The sequence below is a fragment of the Balaenoptera physalus genome, assembly GCF_965194825.1.
Source record: "Balaenoptera physalus genome assembly, chromosome: 9".
NCBI lineage: Eukaryota > Metazoa > Chordata > Mammalia > Artiodactyla > Balaenopteridae > Balaenoptera > Balaenoptera physalus.
The window spans coordinates 33,259,845-33,284,831 of NC_138888.1; the positions used below are offsets into that span (position 1 = coordinate 33,259,845).

At 38.7% G+C, this 24,987-nt stretch overlaps 1 protein-coding gene across 2 annotated transcripts in view; it reads right to left on the reverse strand.

Moving 5' to 3' along the window:
• Nucleotides 1-4,417: 4,417 nt before the first annotated feature.
• Nucleotides 4,418-24,987, reverse strand: part of LAMA2 (laminin subunit alpha 2) — a 622,418-nt gene continuing 601,848 nt past the window's right edge. For both annotated transcript variants that reach the window (XM_082475049.1, XM_082475048.1), the window contains 7 exons: nucleotides 22,815-22,927; nucleotides 22,305-22,494; nucleotides 20,215-20,370; nucleotides 11,403-11,556; nucleotides 8,810-8,940; nucleotides 6,363-6,585; nucleotides 4,418-4,789 (listed from right to left, as the gene is read on the reverse strand). In XM_082475049.1, the coding sequence (XP_082331175.1) occupies nucleotides 4,632-4,789; nucleotides 6,363-6,585; nucleotides 8,810-8,940; nucleotides 11,403-11,556; nucleotides 20,215-20,370; nucleotides 22,305-22,494; nucleotides 22,815-22,927 (1,125 nt within the window). In that variant the 3' untranslated portion in view covers nucleotides 4,418-4,631. The remainder of the gene's footprint in view (nucleotides 4,790-6,362; nucleotides 6,586-8,809; nucleotides 8,941-11,402; nucleotides 11,557-20,214; nucleotides 20,371-22,304; nucleotides 22,495-22,814; nucleotides 22,928-24,987) is intronic.

Genomic DNA, 24,987 nt, shown 5'->3' on the forward strand with positions numbered 1-24,987 from the left:
CTGCCACCAAACAAAACAAATTATTTACATCTCTACTAGACAAAAATCTGCAAGAAATCTTTGACCCTATAGAGTTGTAAAATAGGCCAGTCAAAAGAAAGTCAAGCCCGGTTCTGCACTGAAAGAACACTTAGCAATTTCTTTTGCCTATTTTCAAGTTCTGAATAATTTTTCTGACACCTATTCCCTCAATATTTTTAATGTTGGAGTGTCCATAATCCTCTGTCTATACTCACTCCCTTAGTGATCTCAGTCAGTCTTGTGGTTATAAATTATATAAACATTCAGATGACTTCCACAGTTATATCTAAGTATAAATATTTAGACCTCTTTCCTCAACTCCAGACCTGTATATTCAACTGCCTATAGTACAGTGCTCTTAGATATCTAATGGACAGCTTAAATTCAACACATCTAAAACTAAACTCCTGGTTTTCCTTTCTATAAAAAGGCTATTACACCTATATCCCCTATCCCCCAGTATTGGCTACTGTATCCTTTCAGATAAGCAGAAGTTATCAGTACCTTATTTTCTCACATTCTATAGGCAATCCTTCGGAAAATACCAATCCACCTTCAAAATACATCAGAATCTACTTCTCACCACCTCCACCGCCACCACCTCATATATCATTAGGTATGTCCCTGCAGAAGGGCTGAGCTCCAGGGAGACAACTTTCCCAAATAAAGCAGAGCTTTGATTTGTTCAAGGGTAAATGAATAGTTCTCTAAACCTGAATATACAAACTGGCTCTCCAGAAAACCTGTTCTCCTGAGAAGTTCAGTAAGTGGTGTTATTGAGTAGAACATTATTTCTTTGATTTATAATTGCTATCTAGCTATTCCTAATATACCCAAGCATGTATAAACCAACTTCCTCTATTTAAGTATGTTGTGAAAATTCTTTTATTTTTTTTTTTCAGTCTCGATTTTTTTTTTCTATTCACTTACATAAGTGATGATAGTCACTGTTCAAAACAATTGATTTCTCTGATGTACATGTCACTCTTCACGGAACCTGAAATGTGCTGATGCTTTAGGTATGTACTTGTGTATCTATGCAGAAAGGCTCTGTGATAACTTTCTGGGACTACCATAGCAAAGTACCACAGACTGGCTGGCTTAGACAACAGACATTAATTTTCTCACAATTCTAGAGGCTAGAAGTCTCAGTTCAAGATGTCAGCAGGTCTGTTTTGTCCCTAGAGGCCTCTCTCCTTGGCTTGTAGATGGCCCTCTTTTCTCTGTGTCTTCACATGGTCTTCTCTCTAGTCCTGTCTGTGTCCTAATCCCTCCTTATAAGGACATCAGTCATGTTGGATTGTGGCCCACCCATTTGACTTCATCTTACCTTAATTACCTCTTGAAAGAACCCATTTCGAAATACAGTCACATTCTGAGGTACTGGGGGTTAGAACTTCAACACATGAATTTTGGAGGGAGATAATTCATGCCACACTTTCACTTCAGTAATGGACAGAGATGTCATGTTCACTTAGATAACTGGCACAAATGCAAAAGAGTGATCTGAGATCTGAGTCACCAGCTTGCGTGTCAAGATTCCAAAATAATGGAATCCAGGGCCCAGCCTGGGGCATCCCTTACCTTCGTGTACCCTTTGGTTTGAGGTATCTACTAATCTCAGGTCCAGCAAATGAGTACAGTATATTTGATTGTATCTCTCTCTTGACTCAACACAGATGAAAAGATTGAAAAACAGAGATAAAAAAGTTGCATCAGTAACAAGTCATATTCTTTGCAAATGGTAGTGGAAAAGAAGACTACCTTCTGTACTTACGAAGACTGAGTATTGTGTTTTGTTTTCACATTAATTGTAGATACCAATTTTATATACAAAATAATTCACTAAATAACTCACATAAAATCAAGGGATTTTAAAATTTGTCAAAGTCTTTTTCTCTGTTGTTAAGCAGAAAATCTAGAAGAGTTCTGTAGTTGGAGACAATAGGCTAAATCAAAGAAGGAGAAAATAGTTATGATTTTTAAAACCACTGAAGCTTTAAGTGTCTGCCAGTGTTCTGGTGATTTGGGGCTGAAATCTGCTCTGTTCCTTACTTTCCTTTGTCAGCAGTGTTCACCATGGCAACCTCAATAAAACTCCCCTCACAAATGTTTTTCTTCTAGAGTGCAAAGCACCTTTTTAAAGAAGGCCAACAACCTGGTAGGAATGGGTGTTTGGAAAAAATCAAATGAAAAGTATTCTGCTTTCTTCATGATTGCTGTAGGTGGCAGGAGGTGAGGACATTATACAGGGGATAAAGTTGGATGAAAAACACATTTTACCTTGTTTTGAAATAAAAATTTGTTTTTTTGAGGTATAAAATTAGTTTAAAATATGTTAGAGAAACTTTTCCCTTTCATAACATTTCTTTATTTCTCATCTTAGAATTTGGACAAGCTTTGTCCATACAAATTCATGAGCCACTTTCGAATGTGGATTTTGTATGGACAGCTTTAGCCAATTACCTGATTTAGTGAAAGCTGCTTGGGTCCAGAGCCATTTCTTGGGACTACTTTGGTAAACTTAACTAATGTGGGATTTTGAGCACACCATTAAATCTCTCTGGGTTCCTTCTAGTTCCTCCCCATAAAATGTGGAGGCAGTAGAAGCCCAGGAGTTCTCAGCCTTAGAATCACATTAGAATCAAGTGGAAATGTTTCGAAAATGCCAATGCTAGGGCCTTACCCAGAAATTATATTTTAAGGTCTAGGTGATACTCAGATGTAAGATTTTTTCTTTTTAAGTACCCAAGGCAATTTTAATGTCTAGCTAGACTTAAGAATCACTGTATTTATTGATCTCTAAGAATCCTTCCAACTACACCTTTTCTAAGGCACTGATGTACAAGTTGACTCCAGCAGGGTTTGACTCTGATAGGAGTGCTGATTAAGTACCTTTGCTTTCAAATTTATGTATCTTTTGTTTCAAGATTCAGGAAAGAATGGCATTAGCTTTTAATTTAGTAGCCTAGCATCTTTATTCCTGCTTATCCATTCATTATCCAGAATAAGCCCAAAAGTCATGTCATTGTTCAGTGCAGAAGTAATATCTTCACTTTCAAAACACATTGGTTTTCAAAGAATTTTATTGCTTAGAGGTTGGTCAAAAGGCATTAACTAGATACAATATTATATTATTTTTTTCTGTGTGTGAAAATGGCCAAGACAAAGTTAACAGCAGATTTTTCAAATGACGACTCCATAACTCTTTGTTGCCATAGTGGATAACTTTTCTCTTTAGAACAGTGGGTCTCAATCCTGATGGCACTTCAGAATCGCCTGGGAAGCTTTTTAAAAATCTTCATGCTTAGGCTATCAGAATTGCTGGACCAGGCACCAGTTCTTTGAAAGCTTGCCTGGTAATTACAAAATGGAGCCAGGGCTGAGAACTGCTTGCTCTAGAATGAAGTTGTGTGGACAAATTGGGTCAAGCAACTGGCCAGTGATGAAATGCTAAGAGTGTGTTAGCCATCTCCTTGATTAGAAAGAGCACCTCCTTTTCCCCTGTGGATAACACTGTCAGAGATGATTATTCTTCTTTTGCTAAAATTACCACTGTGAGGAAAATCTATTCCTTTAAATGTTCAGCATTATTAGACTACAACTATTTCTACTGAAGGTGGCAAATGAAACGTTTCCTTAAGCTGATGAATAAAATCTAGGCCTGTCTTCTCACAGATCCCTTTGAAGATGATTGAAATAGTGGGTAAAAGAAGGACAAAACACAGCAAGTTTTTAGGAAATTAATTTGTTAGGTTAAATTGCAACTCAAAAAGACCCAATGGTGTATGCCTTTTAAGTTTCAGCTTTGTTGTTTCCTGATAGGTAAAAACTGCATTTCAGCATTATTCCTCTGTGATTTTCCTCTGTAAATTGTGATGGTCACTGGAAACTTAAAGAGTCCAGAGCCTCAATACTGTAGTATCAAATGTGTGCTAAATTGTCATTCTGGAGCTTGGTTCTGGTGTCTCCCCAAAGCCTATAAATCATCATCAAACAAGCAAATCAAGTAATTAAGCTCTCTGGCCTGAATCTGATCTATACTTTCCACCTTAAGCCTAAAAAGGTATCCATTCATGTGGCTAGTTAAATCCTCCAATAATGAATCTGGATCAGGGAAATGATTTGCTAATGCTTTTCACAAACACGGGGAAAGGGAGCTCATTTCCTCCCATCACACACCCCAAACCCACTGTGTTTTCAGTGGCCACGACAGAAAGCCAAAGCTGACATACATGGAAAAAGAATGACAGAAGTATTAACAGGAGTTAGTAAGAAAAGTGTTGCCTTCACAAATCACATCTGAGCTCTGCTTGAGATGACTCCAGGGCATGTTGCAAATTCAACAATTTATGATCAGTTGCCTTTTATCCTTAAAATCACGCAAAACAAGCAATTTTTTAGAATGCAGTAAATGGTTTAATATTTATGGACTTGAGAAAGAACTTGAATTAAAATTCAGTCTGGGATCTGAATTAGCACCATCAGAATATAGAAGGAATTTAATATGCATGCACAAATTAGTTTTAATAACATACATAAGTAAAATACATTTGTTTTACTTGATACGGTTGTTTTGGAGGACCTTCTTGGTGTTGAACTTATTTTTATTAGTTGGCTGGGCATGATACAGGTTGAACACTCCTTAGTTCCAGGGCCTTGGCAAAATTCACCTCCAATGGCTTTCCCGTGCCTTTGGTGAGCCTTAGGGATCGGATGCAACCTCGGAAACGAATGTTGGTTGTCAGGCCAAACTGGTTGAGGCCCTCTGAAAAACCAAGCAAGGAGGGCTCAGTTTTGAAATTCAGCTACTATGTTAAGGGCATGCTTCAAAGTCAGCTGTTAGCTTAAGATGCAATTGGAATGCTATTTTATGTAAAGTTAGTGATTTTGTTCTTAGCTTTACTAACAGTTAAACTGGTAGAGAAACATCAACTTCTTTATAGTTATGTATTATGAAATATGGAGACATCTACAATTACACATTTGAAGACATCAAAGAATTTGGTTTGGAAGGGACAAGTTTACAGTTGTGAATTAAAATTATTAAATTTTATTTAATGAACCAAAGTGACTGATCAAATACTTTAAGTACTGAATTAGGACATGGACTTTTAATGGTGACTTTATTACTTTCTTCCTTTGGAAAGATAAATCCCAAATGGTTAAGTTTGTTGTGAACGCACACAAAATCTTTCTCTTCTTAAGGAGAAGAGATCTTTCTCTCTCTTAAGGGAGAGAGCCCTTCTTTTAGCAGGCCTACTAGGTGCTAAGATCCCATTTCGTAGACAGACTGTAAATGGCGAAGTATATTATCTCCTTCATAATACCTTGGGGTTTATCCTGATTGAAGCAGAAGGAGATATTTTCTTTTTTTTTTTTTTTGTCCCCGAAAAAAAATATATATATTTTTTTGGCTGCGCCATGAGGCATGCAGGATCTTAGTTCTCCGACCCACCAGGGATCGAATCCATGCCCTCTACAGTGGAAGCACGGAGTCCTAACCACTGGACGGCCAGGGAATTCCCAGAAGGAGATATTTTCAAAAACCCAGGAGCAATTTTGGAAAGAGGAACTCAGAATTGGTCCCCATGACTTCTATATCTTTTCCATCATCAACTGCTGCTGAATATACATTTTGCTTGTTTTGTTAAGGAGACGAGCTCTATATAAATGGGGACAAAGGTTTCTCTTGCCAAAATACTGAAAGACCATTCCAGGAGTCTGCGTTATTACAGTATTTATTAAGAGGCTCTTGGCTTACTTCTTATCAAGTTGGGCACTCTTGTTTATAGGCACTTTAGGTAACTCTCTGTGGTTCACATGCTATATTTAATGTGCTGGAGAGGTATTTTTGAATGCAGATTTATTGCTTGGGTTTCTTTGTAATATAAACTCTATAATAGCCTAAGGGGGAAATTAGCTATGTTTAACCCAATGATTTCCAGAACTTGAGGAAATAAGTTCCATAACATTTTATGATTCCTCTGGTATATTAATTTTTAAAAAATGAGAAAGAACACCAATTCTGGCCCTGATTGCTGTTAAATGCCTCAAATCTTTTATAAGCCAAATTCATTTCCTCTAGCCTCCATCTCCCCACGAATGAAATTTTGGAGGCAATCATGAAAAGTTCAGTCCCATGAGGTTTATATAAGTAAAATGCTCATTTTACACACTAGAAATGTCAGATAATGTATTATTTATTGGAGCAGATTCTAAAGCTAGGAAGCAAGTATACTTAAGCACACATTCTTGGACGTATTTATAGAATATAAATGTGTTCAAAATCACTAACAAAACAGAGCAAAGATATTCTTGATGGGGTAGGCAACACTCACCTGGGAACCCTCCAACAAACACGGGGTCATTTGTATCAGCGGATGTAGATGCTAGATTTGGGCTCTGGGCTTCCACCTGGTTCCCATCTACTGTCAGCTCGATTCGGTGCTTGACCTTGTTGGCCGTGACTTTATGCCACTGTCCATCACACAGATACCCTGGGATCCCAGCATCATAGACAGCAGTGAATCGGCCGGCGCCATTGTCCACATGAAACATAAGCTAGAAAGCAGGAAATTGAACAGCCACAGATGGTTTCATTGGAAGGGTGTCATGGTGGTTCACAAAGTAAAAATTATCTCTAGGAAAGTCATTAGCTGAAATAGTTTAAAATGAATGTAACTTAGGCATATTAAATTAAAAAAAAAACTTGACAGAAATTAAAATGCAGATTTAATAACCAGGAGTCACAAATTATGCTCTTTACTTTCGGACATTGTTGGGAGCAATAGGCAAGACGTATGAGGCTGGTAATAACTAACTCTGCTTTCAGAAAATGTGAAATACAATTTGAGGCCAGGTGACAAAAAAGGATGTAGTATACACTGGGAAAAATTCTACCACAGATCTTTTCAGAGTGTGGGAGTTCTTAGGAATCTGGTTTACAAATTCATTTGAAAGGATAATTTTTTTTTTTAATTTAAGATTTTGATGTTTTAATTGTATATTTTTTCCTTCACGGAATCTATTTTATATATAGGATTGAGAGTACATTTTGGGGCAAGTTTCATGTCACAGTTACCAAAGCCTTTGAGCCAGAAGGCCAGTTCAGTTCTTAACAATGAAGAACTTAGACTAGGAGTTCTTGTCTAAATGAGAAAAATCTGTTTTTAGTAACGCAGAATGGGCCCTGAAACTTGAGATTGCAGAATTCTTTTGAAGCTGATGAAGAAAAGAAACATACTGAAACATTAAAAACAGTCAATTTGGCAAAACATTTGACAAGGTAAAAGAAAAGAAATAGGGGTTTAAAAAAGAAGATTAAAAGTGCAAGTAAATAGGTGAAAAGTTTGTAAACTATACAGTGATGTAAATATTAGTTAAGATTGTACTATATTCGGTGAAATCTGTAACAAGGGAATTTGGCATATAAGAAGAGCTTGGTGAGAAATCCATATGCACTGTGATGGAAACTGACACCCTGACAAGTTGCAGGGAACTGTGCTTATAATCAGGTGACGAGCTACACTGACAAGATGCGGTGAAACTGTGTGTTGAAAATCTGGCAAAACTCTTAAGTGTTGCTTATTCCCCCTTTTTGTCTCTGTGCTCCTGGATCTTTTTGCTTTACTGCCTTTGAGGATGGTTTGAAGACTGAGAGGAAGGAGGGAAGAGGATAAGGAAAGCGTATTGTAGGTCAGTGTGTGGTTTTTCTTCTTGGGAGGCAACGGCACCCTAGGAGTGGAAATGTGAACAGAGCTGAAGTATGATTCCTGTTGAAAAGGCAGATAGGAAACTTGTGAAATTTCTTGCTTTGCCTTCCTCTTTTTACCTGTGCCCTATAGTACAAAGTACATGAAAACTGGTTATCTCACTGCTGGTTGCCGCTCATAAGCAAGTAGGGACAGAAAAGGCAGTTAGAATTAGATTATCCATTGTGAGCAAACTGGCACAATACTTTATATTCTACTAATATAACTTTATTATAAATTTGTTCTATTGTGCAATGGTATGTGGATGCTTTTAAATAAATTGAGAAATCAATATGTCAGCTAGACATCTTCATTTCTGAGAGGTGCTTACCCTGTTATAAGAGGCAAAGACTGATTTTAGACAACCTAAGCCCTTTTTTTCCCACTGGAATTGATAGTTTCATAGAGCATGGATTCATAAAGAGGAGAATAACTTTACTTTTAGCCACATAGTAACTAGCTTGAGATCCAAAACCACTTTAGGCCATTATTAGCACAGTTGGCTTACCGTAGAATTAGCACATTTAAAGTTTACACTGGTCTACGAATAAGTGTGTTGAAAACACACAAGAATTGAGATAATCCAGAAGGATGAAAAGATACAATCTAGCTTTCTCCCAACAAAGACAAGAGCAAGGCTTCAAAACAGAGCAGACGTAGAGAATGGACTTGAGGACACGGGGAGGGGGAAGGGTAAGCTGGGACGAAGTGAGAGTAGCACTGACATGTATACACTGCCAAATGTAAGATAGATAGCTAGTGGGAAGCAGCCGCATAGCACAGGGAGATCAGCTCGGTGCTTTGTGACCACCTAGAGGGGTGGGATAGGGAGAGTGGGAGAGAGACGCAAGAGGGAGGAGATATGGGGATATATGTATACATATAGCTGATTCACTTTGTTATAAAGCAGAAACTAACACAACATTGTAAAGCAATTATACTCCAATAAAGATGTTAAAAAAAAAATAGAGCTTTCTACATGGAAACGACAATATCGTGAAGAGAGCAGAAATATTTAGACAGCTGATGCCCACCTTTTCAGCAATCATTTCAATACCCATTCCATCCATTTTCTGGCTGCTGATTCCCAGAAGAACTCCAGTGGTTCTAGTTGTGCGGAATTCAAATTCTACAAGAAGGTCCAATCCTACTTTGAACCCATCAACTGTAAAATGAAAACATTTTTAAAAAATTGTGGATTAGAGTTTAGGAATTGTTAATTCAAATTTGTACAATGCAATGGTTTTATTAGCTTTCAATTCATGTGTTAGACAACTATAAGTTCCAGACTTTCATATGGCCTACACCTCCACCATTTATAGTTATTGCTTATTTTCTTGGCTGCCTTCTTTCCTAGAATATAAATTCTGTGAGGGCAAGGACTTTGTCTATGTTGCTCACCGTTTTATTCTTGGGCTTACCAAAGTATCTGACACATGGTGGAGGTTGAATATATATTTGTTGAATGAATGAATGAATGAATGAATGAACACAGACTAAGATTGACTCAAAGAATCTCACAGCCAGGTGTGCTTGTCAGAAGTCTTGCTGCTGGATGAAGTCAAGCATTTCAATGATTATTCAGTAAAATTTTACTGGGGCAGTCTAAATGGTACCACGATGATCTGAAAGGGCTCAAATATCCCCAAACATTTTATTTATAAAGAAAGGAATTACAAATACAATTTTGAAGGATAAGGTTCTGGGATATAAATAGACTTTTCTAGTTCATCAAGTTAAGTCTTTTCTCTATAATTTTCCATATTTGATTCATTGGTTTACTTAATCTTATAGCAAGTATTTAAGACATGCTTCTTAGAAACAAAGTGCTCCATTAAGATCAGGCTAGTCTAGACCTGCATGAAATATTAGAGGAAAACTCATAGAAATTTTTTCCAGGTCTCCTATTTATTAAGAACTAAATGCTATGTGTAACCACAACTATCTCCAATGAAGGGAGGCAGCTGTTATGTGAAAGACTTTTTTTTTTCTACTGAGAACCTTGATGAGTTTGAATGGACAAAGACGGGCTTAGGGCAGATTTTAAGAATAAAGGGTAGAAGAAGCTGGAGTTTTCTGCAAAATAAAACAATGATTTTGTTTCTGTTCCTGAAAGGAGGATAAAGAAAAGAGAGAAATAACATGAAGCCATTCAGCAGAGGATAGGGGGAGTGAAGAAGCTATTAAACCCCCAGAAACTGGGTAGCTGGAAAGCTTTTAAGGACAAAGGTGTCAAAGGTTCAAATTGAAGTTGTATATTTTCCAGTAATGTAACCTCCTCTGACCACCCAAGTCTTACATAGATTGTATTACACTGTGTGTTGAGGTGATGGCAGGAGTTATTGGAAACTGGGGAAGTGGCTAATTTTCTGGTCCAGTTTGATCTCGAACCAAAAGAGCCCAGGCAGGATGGTAAGTTAATCTGTTAACTGCAGAAGTTGAAGCTGAAGCTTGCCATCAATTTGACGAAGCTAATGGCAGCTATCTGAATTTGCAGAAAACTTGAGAAAAGCTTTGGGCTTTCACAGAACATGGAATTTGGGGTTCAACATAACCTCCAACATTTCAATATTTAACATATCCTGTGTTTCTCTGTTTTCTGCTTCTGCACAGGGGAAATTTCCCACGTATCCCCTGTTGGAGGGCCCTGCTCTTCCGTCTCCAACCTTTGCATGTGTGTTCAACTCATCTTTTAAACCTACCTCAAATGTCAGTTCCTCCATAAAACCCTTCCTGATTTCCCCAAATTAATGTTTCCTTAAAATATCCACAGAACCTTGTTTGTGTGTCTTCTACAGTTTCTAGTTATTTTTTACTTGTCTTCTTGTGATTTCTGAGCATAAAGAATCTTATCTATCGATAGCATGTTCTTGAAGGAAGGAGATGACATCTTATTTACTTCTGTTTCCCATGTTAACGTCTACATATTATGTACTCATTAATTTTTTTCTAACGAGCAAATGCATGTTCCTATGGTAACCATAGGACTGATTCTATCTTATAGTATGTTAATGTCAGATTTTTTTGTTATTATGTACAAGTTATTTCATATTTTTCTTTCCAAATTGTACATTCACTGTCAGTGATCCAGACCTGCACTGAAAATGCTCACTGGAACGGGGGAGATACTTAAAGAAAGTCAGGGAAAGGTGCCAGTCATCATTACCATCAGCAAGAAATGGGCACCAGTATGTGTGCATTGTGTGTGTGAGTGGAGAGTATGAAATGGAAACTTGCAAGGAATTGAACAGAGGAAGAAAGGAAAATGCTATCTCATCTCCAGAAAGAACGGTAGATGGGGAAATATGGAAAGTAGATACATTACATAATCTAAACTATGAACCTTCTTGCAGAATTACATTTATTTTGCTATTATCGATCTCCAGGGAAGGAGATGGAATAAACTCGCCAAATAGCCTTTTACTTTATTTCTTCTATGAGTTCTTATCAGAATCGGACACATTAATCTTTAAGAGGCATTTTTTATTACTTCTAAAAGTTTTTATTTCTGGTTTAAACAAAGGATGCTAGTTTCAGACCCCAGGGACTTTTATTTTCCCACACAAACAAGAAGTCAATATTTGGACCTAGTTAATATTCAACAGAAAGGACAGGGAAGCACCTCACCTGCTTTGGCAAAACCCGTTCCATCAAAATATGTTCCTTTCTGAGCATTTGCAAAACACGTCCCGACACGGTAGCTGGAGGTTGGCTGTTCAAGATCAGCAGGGGCTTCTGCCATCTGAAGATTCCTGATGCAGCCATCAATGCTGTAGGTCACCTAAATATTCAGGTCAGAAGAAACACATATCGGGTTTTACCAGAAGTTTGCCTTTATGTGGAATGCAATCACTGGTAGGGTGTTCTGTGTGTATAAACATCTGCTGATTGTCCTAGGCCACCTCCAGAACTGCCCGGATCGGCACCATCACCCCAGGCTTCAGAGCACAGGTGCAGAGAATCCGGTGTTGTGCTTCGCAGCTAAGACAGTGGTCCCCATCCCCCGGGCGGTGGACTGGCCTGTTAGGAACCGGGCCGCCCAGCAGGAGATGAGGGGCGGGTGAACGAGTGAAGCTTCATCTGTATTTACAGCTGTTCCACATCGCTCGCATTACCACCTGAGCTCCGCCTCCTGTCAGCATTATGGTGAGTTGTATAATTATTTCATTATATATTACAATGTAATAATAATAGAAATAAAGTGCACAATAAATGTAATGCGCTTGAATCACCCCCAAACCATCTCCCCTGCCCCACGGTCCGTGGAAAAATTGTCTTCCACGAGACTGGTCCCTGGTGCCAAAAAGGTTGGGGACCACTGAACTAGGATGTATCTAGCCTGGAATATGATTGTTTTGATATTCTAAATACTGCACACTACGTCTCTAGTGGGACCACTGGTTTGACAGAACTCTTGGGCCCCCTATGGAAATTATAACATTTAATTAGTCTCTTATGCTTCTATTTCATGTTTCTAGTAACAGTTTATTAACCTTACTATATATACATTTTTTTTGCAATCTATGTTCAAATTCTACTTGAAAAGATAATTAGGTTTGGTTCAGTGCTTCTTCCTTATGAAAATCTAAGGAAAGCAGTGGATACTTTCCTAAGAAAATGCACATACACATGAAACTTGAAAGCTTGCATGAAACATTCAAAGTTTAGGGACTTTAGAAATAAATCAGTCATACTCTGCTTCATTATATTTCATCTGGGTTAAGGCATGCAAGTTAATCACTCTTGCCACTCTCTGTTCAGAGACTCTCATTTTGATTGACCTGCGTAGCATAGCCAATAGCTATGAAGGGGAAGTAATACTCCACAAGAGGAGCCAAATACTGTGAATTGTAACCATCATGAACAATTGTCTTTGATGAAGAACAACTCTACATCATCACGTGTTCTAATTTGAGCATAGAAATGAATCACACTTGTGTGTAGTGCATTTTCTAAAAACACTAATCCCCTGTGCTCCTTAAAAGAATGCTTTCCAAAGCCAACCAGGACACATGGTCTGACAAAAAATTATTTTGTGAATACTGATTTACAAAATTTGTGAGGACTTTAAATTCTGACTCCAGTAGTGGATAACAGTACTCTAGATCAGGGATCCCCAATCCCCACGGTACTGGTCCGTGGCCTGTTAGGAACTGGGCTGCACAGCAGGAGGTGAGGGGTGGGAGAGTGAGTGAAGCTTCATCTGTATTTACAGCCGCTCCCCATCGCTTGCATTTCTGCCTGAGCTCCGCCTCCTGTCAAATCAGTGGCGGCATTAGATTCTCATAGGAGTGTGAACCCTACCGAACTGCACATGCAGGGGATCTGGGTTGCACGCTCCATATGAGAATCTAATGCCTGATGATCTGAGGTGGAGCTGAGGCGGTGACGCTAGCACTGGGGAGCGGCTGCAAATACAGGTTATCATTAGCAGAGAGGTTTGAATGCACAGAGACCATAATAAATCAGTTGCTTGCAGACTCATATCAAAGCCCTATCAGTGAGTGGCAAGTGACAATGAAGCTGCATCTTACGGAGTAGACTGGACATAAGCAACACACTTCGGGTGTCACTGTCTCCCATCACCCCCAGATGGGACCATCTAGTTGCAGGAAAACAAGCTCAGGGCTCCCACTGATTCTGCATAACGGTGAGTTGTATAATTATTTCATTATATATTACAGTGTAATAATAATAGAAATAAAGTGCACAATAAATGTAATGCTCTTGAATCATCCCGAAACCATCCCTGTGCCACTCCACCTCCCTGCCCCGGGTCTGTGGGAAAACTGTCTTCCACAAAACAGGTCCCTGGTGCCAAAAAGGTTGGGGATCACTGCTCTAGATACTGCATCTCTCAATATTTGCTAAATCTCTAGTCCTGAAACAATACCATCAATATCATCATTATCATCTTCCTTGTTGTCTTAGTGCTTTCTTTTTTTTTTTTTTTTGAGACAATTTTTTTTTTTTTTAATTGAAGTATAGTTGATTTACAATGTGTTAATTTTTGCTGGACAGCAAAGTGATTCAGTTATACATATATATACATTCTTTTTCATATTCTTTTCCATGATGGTGTATTACAGGATACTGAATATAGTGCCCTGTGCTGTACAGTAGTAACTTGTTTTTATTTATTTATTGATTGATTGATTATTATATTTTAATCATCACTGTATACATGTCAATCCCAATCGCCTAATTCAGCACACCACCATCCCCACCCCACCGCAGTTTTCCCCCCTTGGTGTCCATACGTTTGTTCTCTACATCTGTGTCTCAACTTCTGCCCTGCAAACTGGTTCATCTGTACCATTTTTCTAGGTTCCACATACATGTGTTAATATACGATATTTGTTTTTCTCTTTCTGACTTACTTCACTCTGTATGACAGTCTCTAGATCCATCCACGTCTCAACTAATGACTCAATTTCGTTCCTTTTTATGGCTGAGTAATATTCCACTGTGTATATGTACCACAACTTCTTTATCCATTTGTCTGTCGATGGGCATTTAGGTTGCTTCCATGACCTGGCTATTGTAAATAGTGCTGCAATGAATATTGGGGTGCATGTGTCTTTTTGAATTACGGTTTTCTCTGGATATATGCCCAGTAGTGGGATTGCTGGATCATATGGTAATTCTATTTTTAGTTTTTTAAGGAACCACCATATTGTTCTCCATAGTGGCTGTATCAATTTACATTCCCATCAAGAGTGCAAGAGGGTTCCCTTTTCTCCACAGCCTCTCCAGCATTTGTTGTTTGTAGATTTTCTGATGATGCCCATTCTAACTGGTGTGAGGTGATACCTCATTGTAGTTTTGATTTGCATTTCTCTAATAATTAGTGATGTTGAGCAGCTTTTCATGTGCTTCTTGGCAATCTGTATATCTTCTTTGGAGAAATGTCTATTTAGGTCTTCTGGCCATTTTTGGATTGGGTTGTTTGTTTCTTTAATATTGAGCTGAATGAGCTGTTTATATATTTTGAAGATTAATCCTTTGTCCATTGATTCATTTGCAAATATTTTCTCCCATTCTGAGGGTTGTCTTTTCGTCTTGTTTATGGTTTCCTTTTCTGTGCAAAAGCTTTGAAGTTTCATTAGGTCCCATTTGTTTATTTTTGTTTTTATTTCCATTACTCTAGGAGGTGAATCAAAAAAGATCTTGCTGTGATTTATGTCAAAGAGTGTTCTTCCTATGTTTTCCTCTAAGAGTTTTATAGTGTCCAGTCTTACATTTAGGTCTTGAATCCATTTTGAGTTTATTTTTGTGTATGGTGTTAGGGAGTATTCTAATTTCATTCTTTTAAATGTAGCTGTCCAGTTTTCCCAGCACCACTTATTGAAGAGACTGTCTTCTCCATTGTATATCTTTGCCTCCTTTGTCATAGATTAGTTGACCATAGGTGCATGGGTTTATCTCTGGGCTTTCTATCTTGTTCCATTGATCTATGTTTCTGTTTTTGTGCCAGTACCATATTGTCTTGATTACTGTAGCTTTGTAGTAGAGTCTGAAGTCAGGGAGTCTGATTCCTCCAGCTCCATTTTTTCCCTCAAGACTGCTTTGGCTATTCGGGGTCTTTTGTGTCTCCATAGAAATTTTAAGATGATTTGTTCTAATTCTGTAAAAAATGCCATTGGTAATTTGATAGGGATTGCATTGAATCTGTAGATTGCTTTGGGTAGTACAGTCATCTTCACAATATTGATTCTTACAATCCAAGAACATGGTATAACTCTCCATCTGTTGGTATCATCTTTAATTTCTTTCAGCAGTGTCTTATAGTTTTCTGCATACAGGTCTTTTGTCTCCCTAGGTAGGTTTATTCCTAGGTATTTTATTCTTTTTGTTGCAATGGTAAATGGGAGTGTTTCCATAATTTCTCTTTCAGATTTTTCACCATTAGTGTATAAGAATGCAAGAGATTTCTGTGCATTAATTTTGTGTCCTGCAACTTTACCAAATTCATTGATTAGTTCTAGTAGTTTTCTGGTGGCAGTTTTAGGATTCTCTATGTATAGTATCATGTCATCTGCAAACAGTGACAGTTTTAGGATTTTCTATGTATAGTATCATGTCATCTGCAAACAGTGACAGTTTTACTTCTTCTTTTCCGATTTGGATTCCTTTTAGTTCTTTTTCTTCTCTGATTGCCATGGCTAGGACTTCCAAAACTATGTTGAATAATAGTGGTGAGAGTGGACATCCTTGTCTTGTTCCTGATCTTAGAGGAAATGCTTTCAGGTTTTCACCATTGAGAATGATGTTTGCTGTGGGTTTGTCGTACATGGCCTTTATTATATTGAGGTAGGTTCCCTCTATGCCCACTTTCTGGAGAGTTTTTATCATAAATGGGTGTTGAATTTTGTCAAAAGCTTTTTCTACATCTATTGAGATGATCATATGGTTTTTATTCTTCAATTTGTTAATATGGTGTATCACATTGATTGATTTGCGTATATTGAAGAATCCTTCCATCCCTGGGATAAATCCCACTTGATTGTGGTGTATGATCCTTTTAATGTGTTGCTGGATTCTGTTTGCTAGTATTTTGTTGAGGATTTTTGCATCTATATTCATCAGTGATATTGGTCTGTAATTTTCTTTTTTTGTAGTATCTTTGTCTGGTTTTGGTATCAGGGTGATGGTGGCCTGATAGAATGAGTTTGGGAGTGTTCCTTCCTCTGCAGTTTTTTGGAAGAGTTTGAGAAGGATGGGTGTTAGCTCTTCTCTAAATGTTTGATAGAATTCACCTGTGAAGCCATCTGGTCCTGGACTTTTGATTGTTGGAAGATTTTTAATCACAGTTTCAATTTCATTACTTGTGATTGGTCTGTTCATATTTTCTGTTTCTTCCTGGTTCAGTCTTGGAAGGTTATACCTTTCTCAGAATTTGTCCATTTCTTCGAGGTTGTCCATTTTATTGGCATAGAGTTGCTTGTAGTAGTCTCTTAGGATGCGTTGTATTTCTGCTGTGTCTGTTGTAACTTCTCCTTTTTCATTTCTAATTTTATTGATTTGAGTCCTCTCCCTCTTTTTCTTGATGAGTCTGGCTAATGGCTTATCAATTTTGTTTATCTTCTCAAAGAACCAGCTTTTTGTTTTATTGATCTTTGCTATTGTTTTCTTTGTTTCTATTTCATTTATTTTTACTCTGATCTTTATGATTTCTTTCGTTCTGCTAACTTTGGGTTTTGTTTGTTCTTCTTTCTCTAGTTCCTTTAGGTGTAAGGTTAGATTGTTTACTTGAGATTTTTCTTCTTTCTTGAGGTAGGCTCGTATAGCTATAAACTTCCCTCTTAGAACTGCTTTTGCTGCATCCCATAGGTTTTGGATCGTCGTGTTTTCATTGTCATTTGTCTCAAGGTATTTTTTGATTTCCTCTTTGATTTCTTCAGTGCTCTCTTGGTTATTTAGTAATGTATTGTTTAGCCTCCATGTGTTTGTGATTTTTATGTTTTTTTCCCTGTAATTCATTTCTAATCTCATAGCGTTGTGGTCAGAAAAGATGCTTGATATGATTTCAGTTTTCTTAAATTTACTGAGGCTTGAGTTGTGACCCAAGATGTGATCTATCCTGGAGAATGTTCCGTGCGCACTTGAGAAGAAAGTGTAATCTGCTGTTTTTGGATGGAATGTCCTATAAATATCAATTAAATCTATCTGGTCTATTGTGTCATTTAAAACGTCTGTTTCCTTATTTATTTTCATTTTGGATGATCTGTCCATTGGTGTAAGTGAGGTGTTAAAGTCCCCCACTATTACTGTGTTACTGTCGATTTCCTCTTTTATAGCTGTTAGCAGTTGCCTTATGTATTGAGGTGCTCCTATGTTGGGTGCATATATATTTATAATTGTTATATCTTCTTCTTGGATTGATCCCTTGATCATTATGTAGTGTCCTTCGTTGTCTCTTGTAACATTCTTTATTTTAAAGTCTCTTTTATCTGATATGAGTATAGCTACTCCAGCTTTCTTTTGATTTCCATTTGCATGGAATATCTTTTTCCATCCCCTGACTTTCAGTCTGAACGTGTCCCTAGGTCTGAAGTGGGTCTCTTGCAGACAGTATATATATGGGTCTTGTTGTTGTATCCATTCAGCAAGCCTGTGTCTCTTGGTTGGAGCATTTAATCCATTCACGTTTAAGGTAATTATCGATATGTATGTTCCTATGACCATTTTCTTAATTGTTTTGGGTTTGTTTTTGTAGGTCCTTTTCTTCTCTTGTGTTTCCCACTTAGAAAAGTTCCTTTAGCATTTGTTGTAGAGCTGGTTTTGTGGTGCTGAATTCTCTTAGCTTTTGCTTGTCTGTAAAGCTTTTGGTTTCTCCATCAAATCTAAATGAGATCCTTGCCGGGTACAGTAATCTTGGTTGTAGGTTCTTCCCTTTCATCACTTTAAGTATATCATGCCACTCCCTTCTGGCTTGTAGAGTTTCTGCTGAGAAATCAGCTGTTAAACTTATGGGAGTTCCCTTGTATGTTATTTGTCGTTTTTCCCTTGCTGCTTTCAATAGTTTTCCTTTGTCTTTAATTTTTGCCCATTTGATTACTATGTGTCTCGGCTTGTTTCTCCTTGGGTTTATCCTGTATGGGACTCTCTGCGCTTCCTGGACTTGGGTGGCTATTTCCTTTCCCATGTTAGGGAAGTTTTCGACTATAATCTCTTCAAATATTTTCTCGGGTCCTTTCTCTCTCTCTTCTCCTTCTGGGACCCCTATAATGCGAATGTTGTTGCGTTTAATGTTGTCCCAGAGGTCTCTTAGGCCGTCTTCATTTCTTTTCATTCTTTTTTCTTCAGTCTGTTCCGCAGCAGTGAATTCCATCATTCTGTCTTCCAAGTCACTTATCCGATCTTTTGCGTCAGTTATTCTGCTATTGATTCCTTCTAATGTAGTTTTCATTTCAGTTATTGTATTGTTCATCTCTGTTTGTTTGTTCTTTAATTCTTCTAGGTCTTTGTTAATCATTTCTTGCATCTTCTCGATCTTTGCCTCCATTCTTATTCCGAGGTCCTGGATCATCTTCACTATCATTATTCTGAATTCTTTTTCTGGAAGGTTGCCTATCTCCACTTCATTTAATTGTTTTTCTGGGGTTTTATCTTGTTCCTTCATCTGGTATATAGCCCTCTGCCTTTTCCTCTCGTCTGTCTTTCTGTGAATGTGGTTTTTGTTCCACAGGCTGCAGGATTGTAGTTCTTCTTGCTTCTGCTGTCTGCCCTCTGGTGGATGAGGCTATCTAAGAGGCTTGATGGGAGGGACTGGTGGTGGGTAGAGCTGACTGTTGCTCTCGTGGGCAGAGCTCAGTAAAACTTTAATCTGCTTGACTGTTGATGGGTGGGGCTGTGTTCCCTCCCTGTTGGTTGTTTTGCCTGAGGCAACCCAACACCGGAGCCTACCTGGGCTCGTTGGTGGGGCTAATGACAGACTCTGGGAGCGCTCACGCCAAGGAGTACTTCCTAGAACTTCTGCTGTCAGTGTCCTTGTCCCCACCGTGAAACAGAGCCACCCCCCGCCTCTGCAGGAGACCTTCCAACGCTAGCAGGTAGGTCTGGTTCAGTCTCCCCCGGGGTCACTGCTCCTTCCCCTGGGTCCCTATGCACACACTATTTTGTGTGCGCCCTCCAAGAGTGGGGTCTCTGTTTCCCCCAGTCCTGTTGAAGTCCTGCAATCAATTCCCACTAGGCTTCAAAGTCTGATTCTCTATGAATTCCTCCTCTCGTTGCCAGACCCCCAGGTTGGGGAGCCTGACTTGGGGCTCAGTACCTTCACTCCAGTGGGTGGACTTCTGTGGTATAAGTGTTCGCCAGTCTGTGAGTCACCCACCCACCAGTTATGGGATTTGATTTTACTCTGATTGCACCACTCCTACTGTCTCATTGTGGCTTCTCCTTTGTCTTTGGATGTGGGGTATCTTTTTTGGTGAGTTCCAGTGTCTTCCTGTCGATGACTGTCCAGCAGCTAGTTGTGATTCTGGTGTTCTCGCAAGAGGGAGTGAGAGCACGTCCTTCTATTCTGCCATCTTGGTTCAAAAACAGTGCTTTCTATATACTTGGTATTTTTCCAAGCACTTTAAATATGTTACCTCATTTAATCTTTCTAGCAACCTTGCTTGTTTGGTATTATTATTAAACTATTTTACAAAAGGGAACTTTGTCAAAGAAAAATTAAGTAACTTGCTCAAGATCACACAGCTACTTAACAGTTAAGCACGTATTCAAACCAAGGGAGTCTGGCTCCAGGGTCCACACTCTGTTTTGTAATATTGCCTCTCATAGTCAGATCTGTCTAGAAAATTTGTCACTTCTCAGAAAAGATGATTTCCTATTCATCTATAATTGGTCATGGGCCAATGTGACCTAATAATTCAAAATACATTCATGACTCAGGCAGCTATTTAGGCCACAAAGAAACAAATTAGACACTTACTGGACCAATTCTTCGGGTAGTGTAGTTAATGGGTAGCCCGCCAATATATAGCATTCCCACAACATCCAGAATATCAGCTTTCTTGGGACTGATGGTTCTGTTGGAGGCACCGTCTACATAAATAATTCCTTCTTGCTTAATTCGAATAATCTTAATCTACCAAAAGAAGAGGAGTCATTAACACCAATCATAGATAAATTTCAAATATGCAGAGTATAAAACATAAGAACTTTTAGGATATTCCTTAGGAAAAAGTGAAACAACTTACTGAGTGCCTAGTATTTGCTAAACCCATAATATAAGTGAAATTAAATCTGTTTACAGATTGTCTCAAAGTCTGTCTTTTCCATTAGTACCATCTCCAAAAGAGGAGAAAATCTTCCTGGGTTAGTTTTAGATTGAAGACTCTTCTATAGTTGCCAAGTGAGTATCTGTATCAAGAGGTATGCTTGTTGTAAGGAAACTTGCAGATTGATAGCCCTGTCATGAATTAAGTGGGCTGCAAATTTCATGTCCAATTTCAAAAGTTCATTGGTTTGATTGAGCAAAGCCTGGTCTTCCCAGCACAATTTCAGAGATGCTACATCTCTCTGCTTAAGAGGCACTTCTCGTGCAGAATTGCAGGAATGCAGTGCATCCGGGCTGCACTGCCATTTCTGCAGCAGCTGATTAGTACAAAGTCAGGGAGGAAGATGGAAGGCTGACTGGGCTGAAATGACAGCAGTGGATTGAATTATTTTCTGGGGCAGAGTGAAATAAAAAGTGTGGAGACTAGCTTGAGCATAAAATCCTTGAGTCTGAATTTAGGAAAAGGAGCATGTAACCCTGTGAAATGCTGGAGTACAATAATGGTTTAAAAACGAATCTACATCAGGATTAGAGTAACTTAAGACCTTATTTTACACTGATCTATTCTGGTTTCGGAAATAATTTTCTAACAACCTGCAAGGATAAAAATCCCTCCTTAATTTGGCTACTTAGCGTAATCCCAGCCTCATTGTGGCCCAACAATATGTCTTTTTCTCAAGTATCATATTTATTATGCTATTAGCCAGAGATGAGAATAAACCTTGATGAGAGCTCCTGCATAAAGTATTTGCTAGTCATAAGCTCCCTAGAAAATTTCTTATTTCTAGATAACAAATTAGTTGACTTTGCGTTTATATTATATTTTTTCAGGTTCCTTGGCTTTCTATATGATACGACAAGTCCAAGTATGTTAATATATAAAATCCAATATCTAATAATATCTTACTCTAAGAATTAAACATTTAATTGGTCCACCTAGGGAAGCTTTATTTGATAGGCTACCACAGGTGCAGAGACAAATTCCAAGTTTTCGTTTTAATCAGGCAGCATATTATCTACTTGCAGTCATGCCAAAGAGGACAGTCAGCTGGCAGGTGAGCCTTCTGTGCCCATAATAGTACCAGCTTCTGGGTGTAAGGCCAACATTTAAAAAGTTGTTCCAAATGACTGTTGGTGGAAATGATACCCCAGAGGCCTTTAAACATGAGGTAGCAGATTCTCAGACTCTTGGTGTGCTCAGACCACTATGGGGGGGGGGGGGGAAGGCAGCCATAGGGCCCATTTTAGTGTTGCCAGCTTTTAAGTTGGTCAAATATTATTTCATAAAGAGAGGTTATTTTAGCACTTTAAAAATAGGAAAATATAATCTTAGAATAAATATTATTCCTTTAAATTGAATACATAGAGCTTTATGATTAACACACTCCATTGCCCCATAATAATAATAATACTTACTTAGAGTATTGGAAATGTCTTCAATTGCCTGGCCCTAGTTTGTGGACAGATGTTTGGGAACCACAGATGTACAGCAATGATGGAATCTTATAGTACCATGATGAGGCAGGTAAGTGGTCAACTATAAACCTACCCAGGTTTGATCACATTTTCCAAGGTTGGGCAGTCGTATATGGCACTTACTTTATTTTTAGCCTCGGCCACATTCCAGTAGCGCCAGAGTCAGTGTCTGCACTGGCAAGATAATACTGGCACCAGGGGAATGCCGATGGCTGCCACCCAGTAACCCCCTCGTAGGGAACTGCCAACATCCTGGGGACTATTACCTTGTGCCAATGGCCATCATTGATTTTGGTGGGGATCATGGTGTTGGTGTCACCACTTCCCAAGTCATAACTGAAGTAGGGTAATCCATTTCGCAGCTGAACTGTAGCAAAATCAGCATGATTGATCCGGGCCATGTAAAAGAGCAAGCCTGATTCAGCTTCGGTTCGCACTTCAAATTCAATGGTGAGACTGTGAAATAAAAGTATGCGAAGTAAAACAGAAGAATAAGAACGTTCTTATTCTAGGATAGAGTGGCATCTGATCATGGTGCTTTTTCATAAAGGATAGCAAAACCTTTTCCAAGGTGAGGACTATCCAGGTCTGCTGAGTTCCTAAACTGGCTTCTCAGGCTCAGACAAATATTGATATAATTCTACTCTTTACAGTACTCAGTGAACTAAAAAAGCTCACCTCATTTATTAATAAATATAGTTAATTAAGCTTGAATACACAAATACTTAGTACTTCCATTTATCGGTTCTTGTCTAATATCTCAGAATAAATCATACCGGTTTTTAACTTTGGCGTCATCAAATGCAATTGCAATGTGACTGTTTCTCGAAAGGCCAAACTGTTTGCTCCCTATCAGGAGAGCTGGTTCCGATTCTGCAGCACAAGGACCCTGTAAAATACCAAGGAGAGAAGGAGCAGAGATTTTGGACTCCATTCTTTAAAAATGTAATGCTGCTGTCTAATGGTTTCTTATATTTTAGTTTAATGTTCTCACAAAATCTCGTTTAAGTTCCTTAGAAATGAAAGCTGTCTCTTATTCATCTCTGTACTCTACTACATAGTAGGTACTTACTATTTATACTGCACCTTTGCATTGCCAAAGGAATGGTGCTCAAAAATATTCATTGATTAATTCATGTTTTCATTATCCTTTAAGGAAATCTATTATTCATATTTCTGAGAAAACTGGAATTTCCTCACTTTTACTTCATTTATGAAGAGTTATATCGTTAGAAGATTGAACAGGGACAATGACAAGCTTGCCACTGGGTTACAGGAGTAGAAAAATGTGTCCTTCTTGTCCTCCCCATTTCTCTCTCCCACCGTCTTACTTTTTCTTGAAAATTATCGGTGCTAGAAGGTTTCCATGAATTTAGACTTTCAAGCTGGTGTATCTCAACTTGCAAGTCAGCCCATTCAGGCTTAGCCCGTTGCTAGGCAACCCAGCACACTTTTTAATGTAACCTGCCATACACCATTTCAACTGCCACTGTTCAAAGATCAACTTCCTAGGGTGCTTACAAGGTAGAGCTCGCTGCGGGGCTAGCTTCAGAGGCAGGCTTCCTGTGTAGTCACTGAGCTTAATGCTCTGCTGTCACCATTTTGAAATTCTTAATAATTTTTGAACAAGGTGCCCTGCATTTTCACTTGGCTCTGGGCCCTGCCAGTTACGTAGCCAGACCTGACTGGGTGGACCTTACTTGGCTACTGTAACGCTCAGCTCAATAGTTAATCAAGGCTCCTCAAATTACCAAAACCACAATTCCTTTCCTTGGTCTCTATTTTCACAAAATAGCTCCAAGTACAAGCTGCTTAAGAAGTCTTTTAAAACACAAAGTACATGAGAAAATAAATAACCTGCCTGCTCTCAACAACACATCTGTTTTTAAAGATCTGCACTTAATAGCTCTGGATGGGCCACTGGCCCAGTGCGCGCTGACTCAGCAGAGGTTCCCAAACAGCCCAAGGCAGGCTTTTGATGCAGCCTGCTCTTCCCAGGGTGTACCTTGGAGGTGACTCATCAGCGCACAGGAAATTTTTACTTGATGAGGAAAAGCCCTGCCCTCTTTTCTCTTGAGCTTAGTCAAATGGAGCACTCTGCCACAGCAGGTAAAAAGCTTTAAGTGTTTTGAAATGCTGTAAAATTGGGCTTTATGGAAGTATTTCCCTTCTTGCTTCCCAGGAGATGGTCAGTTACAAAGAGCAGACTGTGGCTGAAATTCACAGAGATATGCAAAAACCCAGCGGGTAGAACAGGAACATGCTACTTATTCACGCAGCTGAATGGGCCTCTCTTGGAATCAACATGTGGCACCTTTCTTATTACCCTGACTGCAAAAAGAGCCCAAATGGAAAGGCCTTGGTAGCTTAATGTCTCAGCCTTCAATGATGCTATTAATAGAACTGGGATCGTTTATCAACCTCTCACGATATTTCCTGTAGAGAGGACCATCACAACACACGTAAGTAGCCTGTAGTCCTCCTCAGAAATCTCGAAGAGAATCCAACCTGCTGGGAGTCCATCAGGGGCAGAATTTAGCTAAAATATCTCTAAACCCTCAGCTCTGAAAACTGAGGGATGGAAAAGGTCACTGGATGTGGAGGAATTAGGGAACTATAATGTGTAGCCTAAAAGGAAACCACCAGCAGGTTATTTCCGTGTTACTGTTAACACTGTCTAGTGGCTACATATATACGTTAATATAAAACAACTTTTCTAATGTAATTTTTAAAATTATCAAAGTGGTTATTGTTAAGAGTAGGTCTTTTATTGGTAGCAGCTATTTGTCGTGGAGACCCTTTGTCTTTACGTGTTTTGGGCATTGTGGCCTGAACGCCATGCTAACCTTGCTTGCTGGTAGACTGGACACGTGATTTCCAACACTGGTCTTGAGCTGAGCAGCTCTGCTACATGTTATCAGATTTTCTAGATGAAAGAGGCCCTGCTTA